The sequence below is a fragment of the Drosophila albomicans genome, chromosome 2L (assembly GCF_009650485.2).
Source record: "Drosophila albomicans strain 15112-1751.03 chromosome 2L, ASM965048v2, whole genome shotgun sequence".
Lineage (NCBI taxonomy): Eukaryota > Metazoa > Arthropoda > Insecta > Diptera > Drosophilidae > Drosophila > Drosophila albomicans.
Window position 1 is genome coordinate 16,357,650 of NC_047628.2, and position 9,271 is coordinate 16,366,920.

At 40.8% G+C, this 9,271-nt stretch overlaps 2 protein-coding genes and 1 long non-coding RNA gene across 3 annotated transcripts; all 3 read left to right on the forward strand.

Moving 5' to 3' along the window:
* Positions 1 to 99: 99 nt before the first annotated feature.
* LOC117566154 (U3 small nucleolar ribonucleoprotein protein MPP10) lies at positions 100 to 2,353 on the forward strand. Its single transcript, XM_034245642.2, has 3 exons — positions 100 to 290; positions 349 to 2,089; positions 2,151 to 2,353. Exons 1-3 carry the CDS (start codon positions 184 to 186, stop codon positions 2,298 to 2,300), a joined length of 1,998 nt encoding a protein of 665 aa, XP_034101533.1. The 5' UTR covers positions 100 to 183; the 3' UTR covers positions 2,301 to 2,353.
* A 526-nt stretch (positions 2,354 to 2,879) lies between these two features.
* On the forward strand, positions 2,880 to 5,458 carry LOC117564815 (ribosomal L1 domain-containing protein CG13096). The gene is made up of 2 exons (XM_034243737.2): positions 2,880 to 4,484; positions 4,595 to 5,458. Exons 1-2 carry the CDS (start codon positions 2,961 to 2,963, stop codon positions 5,279 to 5,281), a joined length of 2,211 nt encoding a protein of 736 aa, XP_034099628.1. The 5' UTR covers positions 2,880 to 2,960; the 3' UTR covers positions 5,282 to 5,458.
* A 1,549-nt stretch (positions 5,459 to 7,007) lies between these two features.
* Positions 7,008 to 7,958, forward strand: LOC117565309 (uncharacterized). Its single transcript, XR_004571854.2, has 3 exons — positions 7,008 to 7,095; positions 7,163 to 7,220; positions 7,292 to 7,958. It is a non-coding gene; the product is annotated as an uncharacterized LOC117565309 (long non-coding RNA).
* Positions 7,959 to 9,271: the final 1,313 nt, after the last annotated feature.

The window sequence follows — 9,271 nt, forward strand, 5'->3', positions numbered from 1 at the left end:
TAATTACCAGCTGTTAGATTTCTCGGTGTACCAATATGCATCCAACTGTACAGTTGTTTACAATTCATTGTTGTACGGTATATTTTCAAATTAAACTTACGGTCACACTGCACCGTTCGTGCCTGTTTCAGTGTTTTATTTAATTCGTATAAATAAATTCTGTAATAGCGCTATTTTAATGAAATGGCTACGAAAAATAGATCTAAGAAATCTAGCCTAAGCTCCAGCACTTTCAAAGAGATTTCTGCAAGCTTCGACCAGCTGGTTCAGGATGCAGATCGTTTCTTAAAGTTTGTTTTTAGTCTCGACTAAACCGCGCACGTGTTTCAAGAAATGTTTTTCTTTTAGGCCGCAGCCGGAACAAGTGGGCGCTATTCATCAGTTAATACAGCAAACGTATACATTGAGCGTCAGTAGCGATGTGGCGAATCAAAAGGACGTTTTACCAGAGTTGGTGTTGGACCAAATGGATGAGGAGCAAATTTGGCAACAACTCGAGCTACGCAATGCTTTAATGTTGCCACAGTTTGTGGAACAGGCAGCTCAACTTATGGCGACACGGGAACAAGATTTGGGCATTGAACTGGACGACGACGAGGATGAAGATGAGGCAGAGAAGTTGTCTGAACAGGAGAGCGATGAGGAGAATGAAGAGGCGCAGCATCAATCAGAATCGGAAGAAGACTCTGAAGGCTTCAATGAACCTAAAGCGAAATCAAAGCAAACGAAGGCGAAGCTCGGAAAGAAGAGTGGCAAGAAATCAGTGGTTGATGACACATTCTTCAAGCTGGATGAAATGAAGCAGTTTCTGGAACAGGAAGATGCCAAGGAAATGCGGCGACAAAAGAATAACAAGAATCCCGTTGATGATACAGAGGGCATCGATCATTACGCCGAGGATTTGGGAGTTGGCGAGCAAACTGAAGATGAAGAGGACGATGACGACGATGGTAATGTAAACTATGCGGACTTCTTTGATATGGATGAGGAGCTAGAGGAAGCAGCAAAAAATCTGCCAAAAGATAAAGCCAGAGACTTTTTCAATGAAAGTGAAAGCGAGGAGGAGGAAAAAGTTAATGAAGATGAAGATGATGTAGAGCAGACAGAGCAGCCAGATGAGGTGGCAAGTGAAATCGATGAAGCTGACTTTGTTGCTCAAAGTGGTGTTGAACCTGCAAGTGATTCCGATTCGGATTCGCAGAAAGATGAAGATGAAAGCCAGCTGGAGGATAAAGAGAAATCAAAGTTTACGCAACAATCGTCAAATGAATTGCGTGAGACGCGATTGCTGCAGCGCATACGTGACTACGAGGACGTGGTGCTGGGTGACAAGCCATGGCAACTGCGGGGTGAAGTACAGGCGGGAAATCGGCCGCAGAACTCGCTGCTGGAGGAGATTCTGGAATTTGATTCGACGACGCGCCCGGTGGCAGCAATAACAGAGGAACAAAATGAAACCATCGAAGATATAATTAAGCAACGCATCCGCGACAAGGCTTGGGATGATGTGGAGCGCACTGTGCGACCCGTGCAAACGGCACAAGAATATCGCAAGCAGTTGGTGCTCGATCAGGAGAAATCCAAGCAGTCGCTGGCTCAGATCTATGAACAGCAATACCAACAAGAGATGCAGAAACTTGATCCCAATCGCGATGGAGATGATAGTACGACACCCGAGTCCAAGGAGCATCAAGAAATCAAACGTGCCATGCGCACACTTTTCCTCAAGCTTGACGCCCTTTCCAATTTCCATTTTACACCCAAACCGGTCGCTCCAGAGATTAAGATTGTTACTAACACGCCTGCCGTTCACATGGAAGAAGTGGCTCCTGTGGCCGTTAGCGATGCTAAACTTTTGGCACCCGAGGAGGTATTCCGTGGTCCCAAGCACACGCCGTTGGGCAAAACGGAACGCACGCGCACCGACAAGAATCGCGAGCGTCGCAAGAAGAAACAGAAACAACGTGCCATCAACAGTGCCTTGGAGCAACGTGATCTGCAGCGTGCCAAGGAAGGCAAGGCGCCCACGCAGCGTGAAGCGAACGCCAAGTTATTAAAATCGATTACCAAAAGTCGAAATGTGCAAAAGGTAAGAGTATAAAACTACACCAAATAGAATTGTTTATTAATGCATTTATTATCAATTGCAGATTACGAGCAGCAATGATCAGGGCGCACTTAAATCATCAAAGGCCTTCTTTAATAAGCTGCAGGATACAACATCATCGACGGCATCGGTTGGCAGTAAACGTCCCAAAAAGGACACTTCGAAAGCGAATGCCAAAAAACTCAAACTGTAACTTGTAACTAACATATTAGGTCTTTAATAAATGTTAATTATATTTGACAAGAAGTTACTGAAGGCGAATAAGTTACTTTTGTTGTTGTGCTTCAGTCACGTGTCGCCAAATGCGACGGTTCCTTGTGGAGAGCCAGGCCAGAAATGCTGTGAGTTTTCTATGGAACGCTTTAATTTGAAGCGCCATGGGAGCTGCCATGTGCCATGAGCAAGTCCAGGTCAACTGCGGGGGTGCACAAGGACATACATTTGATGGGTGGCTGCTGTTATTAGGCACGCGTGTCAACGCACAATGGGTTTATTTTTAGCGCTCAGATGTGTCCCGAAATAAAAAGGCGGCTTCAATAATAGCAATAACTTTTTTCTGTAAAGTGGCATGACGAAATATAATTATCACATAATCTTATGCTGCCCAAAGATAAATATCAGGATTATAATATATTTTATATTGTTTCTGATCATGTATTTAAATGCGGCTGAATTTGCGCCAAAGTGATGCTTTACAACACTCAATTACAGTAATTATAATTAGTATATTTTCCGTCTTCAACTAGTATATTTTATAATACAACGTGCGGTCACCCTGACAATAACTCTATAGCACGTGTTGGCGTGTTGTGTTTAAATCTTGTTAATTTTTTAAACGCGAATTGTGAATAAGATGGTGAAAGTACAAAAGCCTCCACAGCCGAAATCGCTGAGTAAAACGCAGAAAATTGAGGGCGTTTCCAAGGAAAAATTAAAGGCTGCCAAAGAGAAGAAAACAACAGCAAAAGTTGTTGCCGCCGCTGATATTGTAGCTGACATTAAAAAGGCGAAGAAGTCGAAAGAAGTTAAAAATGTGGTGGAAAAGTCTGAGAAAAAGGCCTCAAAAGACAAGACAACTGATAAGCCCAAAGCATCGAAAAAGGCATTGGTGCTAGCACCTCCGCCATCGCCTGCTGTAGCAGCAGCACCAAAAGCAAAAGGCGGCAAGAAGGTGACAGCGGCGCCGGCGTCGCCGGTGGCAGCAACACCGAAGCCCAAAGTGGGTAAGAAGCCATTGGTTGTAGCACCCACGCCATCGCCAGTTGCGGTAGCCCCTCGTAAAACAAAAGGCGGCAAGAAGACGTTGGCTGTGGAAGAACCTGTAGATGTTCCAACAACACCTGTTGAGGCAGCTCCTAAAAAGAAAGGTGGCAAGAAAGCTGCTCCAGTTGTTGAGGCAGAAGCAGCAGCTAAACCGAAAGCCATCAAGAAGAAATTAGTGGAAGAAGCTGCTCCAAAAGAAAAGAAATCCGCCAAGAAGGTTGCAGATTTGGCTCTAGACAAGACAAGCCAAGCTAAAGGCAAAAAGAAGGATATTGCAAAACCATCACCAGCCATCGTTGAAGAGAAGGCTGCAAAGAAGGAGAAAAAGCAAGAGAGCATTGCGGCTACTCCCAAGGAAGCAAAACCTGTCAAGGAAATCAAGCCTATTAAGGAAACCAAACCTGCCAAAAAAGCCAAGGAAGTCAAAGCTGTTAAGGAAGTTAGGCCTGCCAAGGAAGTCAAGCCTACCAAGGATGCTAAGACTGACAAAGAAGCCTCAAATAAAAAAGAGTTGGCAAATGGCAAAGCAGAGAAACCTGTTACCAAAAAACTGGGTAAGGCTCTAAAAACTAAAGGAGCAGCTGCGAAAGAAAATGGAGTTGAAAAGAAGCCCAAGAGAGAGATTGAGTTGAAGTATGAGCTCAAGCCATTTGATGAGGAACAATTCTTTTCGATTGTCAGCTCGGCGAATGTGCAGAAAGTTTGCGATGCTCTCAAGACACAAGTAGCCGAAGAGGTCAAGAAGCAAAAGTCCGCATCGATCTTCAAAGATTATCGTTACATACTGCAGGTGTGCAGCTATAAGATACCCAGTTGCCCGAGGCGTGTCGTGAAGTTGGCACTAAAGAATTCACTCGTGGGCAGCGATGACGATGTGGCTATCATTGTGACGGACTTGCAGCGTGGCGCACGTTTCGATTATGAGCCTACAGTGCAGCACTATGAGGATCTGTTCCGCGAGGCGGGCGTCGAACAGAAGCTGACCGTGGTGCCATTCAATCAGCTGCGCAATGATATGGGCACCTTTGAGGCAAAGCGCAAATTCCTCAACACATACGACTACTTTTTGTGTGATGGACGCATCTCTGGTCAAGCCCACGGTTTCCTCGGTCAGGTTAGTACCACATAATTTAATTGCAGCCACCTAATATACACATTATTATTATTGTTTATACCAAATTGATTCTAACTGTTTAACAATATTCTGATTTTTATATTTCACAGGGCACACAGAAGCCTCGCAACGTCCTGCACGCCGTGCGCCTGAGCAAGGAAGACGACCTGCCAAAGGAGATTACGCGGGCACTCTGTCGCACAGCTTACAGACAGCTGCACAAGGGTGATCTGACGGCCATTCCAGTGGGCAATCATGAGTTCAGCGGCAAACAGCTTGCAGAGAATGTGGAGACCGTTGTCAATCAACTGCAGCAAGTGTATCCCGGTGGCTTAGCAAACATTCGCTCGTTGTATTTGAAAATCGATATGGTTGGTACATCGGCGCTGCCATTGTACATCAGCATGTGCTCCCCACCTGCAGATGCGCCCTACGTGGTCGGTCCGCGTGAGCAGCGTATGTTGAAGCTGAAGAAGCAGGCCAACGAAGTGCTGTCCAGATTCGCACTTACCAAGGATGTTAACTTTGTGAAGTTAACCGATGAGCAAGTGAAGAACAAGGCAGAAGTACGTGCGAAGCGTCTGGCGCTGCAGTCGGCCGATGCCAAGGACGAGAACGATGAGGAAGAAGCAGTTTTGCCAGCGAAAAAGGCACGCAAAGAGGCGGCAGTTAAAGAAGTCGAAGCTGAAGAGGAAGACGATGACGAGGATGTTGAGGAGGATGATGATGACGTTGACGAGGACGAGGACGATGACGAGGATGATGATGAGGACGATGATGAGGATGATGAAGAGTAAAAGAAGCGAATAAAAGTATGTCACACTTCCTTAGTCTCTATTTTGTATATGCAATTTACATTGTTTATGTATTGCCTAACAATGATGCAACAATTTTAGATAAGAAACCCATGTTTTATATAAGAAATAAACATTTTTACAGCTTCATTAGAGATCTGTAAAGCAAATCAACTATGAACTCAAATGATACGCACATTCTATGCATATAATTCTTAATTGTAATATTGGAAATATGCTATTAACGCTTAATGGACAGTATTTAATTGTTCAAAGCTGATACATCTGTTCATTTGCATATGTCCAATTGTGTGCGGATCATTTGCTTAACTAAACAGTATTATTAGTATGCAAACGGTCTAAATATTCACAGTGATTTGATTTAAATGTGTAGCACGGAAAAACGCATCCTTTATGTTGCATCCATGTATCAATGTGTGGGAAACGAAATACAAAGGAAAGGCTAAAATGCCAGCATGTCATGCCTTGGCTGCTTTGTGCTTCTTGTGGTCTTTGCTGTCCATAGAATCAAAATATGCACATGCTGCTATCATCGTGCATAGAGTAGTGTATGTATGTATGTTTAGTGGGGATATTAACAAAATATGCCAAGACTCTCTCTCGCTACGGGCGTTCCGTGTCTTGCTAAAGTGAAATGCACTTGAGTGCACACAGCTCTGTGTTGTAGGGGCTGTGGATAATCAAGCAGCCAATTTCCATAATAATCGAGTATGCTTTTGCATATATAGTAAGTACATATATCGGTTATATAAACATTGTATATATTCGCGTGGTCGTACTTAATAAGTACTAAATCTAATACATAAATTAGCTAGTTCGAAACTGTTTCCCAAGTGTTGCCTAATGCCATATTGAAGTCTTTGAAGTTCTTTTTGATGGATGAGCAATTCTCATGCGTTTTGTGTGAGCTAGCGAACTACTTCAACATACATATGTTATGTGTAGGTTAATAATAATGAAAGGTCAAAAGGTCAGGCTACCCCAAAAGATGCACAGAAAGGTGGCACATGGCTAAAGTTAGCCCCGTCCTAATTAGCTTTATGGCATTCCTGGAGTGCTACGCAACTGTGTCAGACGTTAAGGTGAACCCCCAAGCACCCCCTCATATGTATGTAGATGTGGTTGTATGTGGGAAGGACATGCTGCAGAGATTAAAAATCACATTCCATTCAGACGGAGAGCGCAATTTATGGATGAAATGTCGCTGACCACGTCATGTAAAAACATTGTAAAGCTTTTATCAGACACATTATCATTAGCGGTTCAAAAGCTGCCAACTGCCTGTTGCCTGCCATAAAACCCAAATTGTTTTTCGGAGTAAATGCTTCCGTATTGACAACATGTCTGGTGAGTCACATCTTTAAATATTGCTTACAATGTAAAAGCTGGAGATGCTAAGAAAATGTTTTAGAATTAAATTATTGATAAAAAATAACATATATATGTTTTAATTTGAATTTGTGTTATTAAAAGTATTTTCATTTATTGCATTACCTTATTAATTACTTAAATATAGTAAATTCTTATTATTGTCGCCATAAGTCATAATTTAATATACTTTGATTTCATACCGCACGGCTTATAGGTATAAATATATTGCTTTATAGTATTATTAATCATTGTGGTTAGCAAGCTTACATATATAATATATAATATTATTTATGTACCTCTTGACTTTATTAAATTCCCATTTATTTCATTATTAAATGTGAATCAGTAAGCACGACATTTTCATTAAAAATTTGATTTATTTTCGATTTGAATATGGAGAATATTGTAATTCGTTCACCTGGCCGGTAAGTATTTCATTTGTCACATTGTTAATCGAATACAATTAAATAATTCTCTTCTTTCTTATCACAGCTTCAGGATCAGTTCAATTATTTTCTGCAGAGGCGAGAAAAATTCTTATATTCCAAAGGTAATTTAAATCAGTATGCAATCTGTAAACAACAAAAATTGTTAACACAATTTTTTCCCATGCATATTCAGAAACCATTATAGCAAGAGGTCAGCAGGTTAACTTATTAAATATAATTCTTGAAAATAAGGAAAATCAACTGCCAAATTATCTCTGAGAGGATCGATTCGAGGTACTAATTATTTAATTTTAAATAAAGCGTTATTACTCATTTATGTACATATAAGCGACTAATTATTCCAATGAATGGCTAAAAAGTGCTTCGTCAGCATACGAAATACCAGGAGACCATAGATGAGCAGCAAGAGGAAATATGAATAATTCACTAGCACCACCTGGATTTCAAGTAGCATTTTACAAGAAATCTAGGCCTAATGAAATTTTCTTATATTCTACCAGGCCAACAAAAGTGACTAGCAGGTGGCTGTAGACAAATTCACTTGCGGCACGTGGTTAGATGAAAGCTCGCATAGTCCCGCTCTTAGGATCCACATATTAGAGCTTACGTTCGGACAAATTGACCAATGGCATCAAGACATATTTGTAAATCAATCCACTTGCTATTCTATTATGTTCGCCTGGTATTTCAGCTGCTCCACGTTGCAGTTCACTATGCTTCTCGTCTACATTTATCAGCACCGTGCATAACTGCCAACAGAATAAATGTTGCCCATCCCACAGGACAAAATAAATTATTAATTTGCGTTATAAGTGTAATATTTATTTATTTAAATTGTAATGAAGGTGGTAGTTATAAATGTGATAAGTAATAAAAAATAAATGAACAGGACACAGTATAACTTTTAATAAAGATTAGAAAATAATACAAAAAAATTCAGGTAAGAAACAATATAGAAAACATAAAAAAAAAAAAATTAAAAAAAAATATATAAATATTTTTGTCAGGTAAGTATTAAAAAGGTAAGTATTAAAAACAACATCTTTGAAATTGTATACAAGGTATTCTAGTTATACATTAATAAGAAACTTGTTTAGTATGTCGTTGTTGAACACTTCTAGTTGTCGTGAACGGTTCAAAATTTCCAAATTATCAGATGAAATACCAGGCAAACATAAATCAGTAGCAAGTAATTACACAGAAAGTCAACGTTCATTTCTGACCAATCAGAAGCAAGCACTCATACTCCCGCTCTTAGAATCCACATCCTAGAGCACATGTTCTGAGAAATTGACCAATGGCAGCAAGGCATATTTGGCTCTATTTCTAGATCAATCTACTTGCTACTCTATTTTGTTTGCCTGGTATTTCGGTTGCTTCACGTGTGATTTAACTAGGGATCGCGACCAAAATATTTGATACCCCCGAGTCATGAGAGCTGCAGAAAAGTGTCAAGTCATCAGATGAAATGCTAAGCGAACATAAACATGTAGAAAGAAGAGAAAACGAAAAATACTTAAGCCACGTGGATTATCCTGCTATTCTACTTTGCTCGCCTGGTATTCATTTTATCTGAACGGCTAAATAGTGTCTCGTCAGCATATGAAATACCAGGAAAAATTGGCATGTCAGCAAGCAATTATGTTCGCCTGGTATTTCAGTTGCTCCACATGGTATTTTACAAGCGATCGCGACCAGATTTCTTGGTACCTCCTCGAAGCCATACAAAGCTCAGGCAACGAGACTCTATGAGGGGAGGAGAGATCGAGGGGGACGTACAGTTTCATTTTGCATATGGTAAGGGGAAAGAGGGGGGACAATATGAGGTGAAGTATTCTACGATTGATAAGATGACTGTGCATTTTTCTATGGCTGACACCTCTCCTCTATAGAGGTTTTGTGACACACTTTCTTAAATCCGGTCATTTTTCGTATGAACTCTCAATAATCAATATTCCACTGGTCTTCTTGATTACCTGCTAATTGAAAGGGATATTATAACTTATTATCAGCAGAAAATTTATGAAGCTAGAATCATAAAGTATATATATTCTTGATCAGCAATGCGATATAATTCACATATATCTGAGAGCCTGTTAAAGCTAGCTCTAAACTACTCGTAAAAGTGAAACGTAGTTAATTTGTGATTTTG

Coding starts and splice junctions, on each gene's coding strand:
- LOC117564815 (XM_034243737.2), top strand. CDS start 2,961: ATGGTGAAAGTACAAAAGCCTCCACAGCCGAAATCGCTGAGTAAAACG. Junction 4,485..4,594: donor CCCACGGTTTCCTCGGTCAG/GTTAGTACCACA, acceptor TATATTTCACAG/GGCACACAGAAGCCTCGCAA.
- LOC117566154 (XM_034245642.2), top strand. CDS start 184: ATGGCTACGAAAAATAGATCTAAGAAATCTAGCCTAAGCTCCAGCACT. Junction 291..348: donor GATGCAGATCGTTTCTTAAA/GTTTGTTTTTAG, acceptor TTTTTCTTTTAG/GCCGCAGCCGGAACAAGTGG. Junction 2,090..2,150: donor AAAGTCGAAATGTGCAAAAG/GTAAGAGTATAA, acceptor TATCAATTGCAG/ATTACGAGCAGCAATGATCA.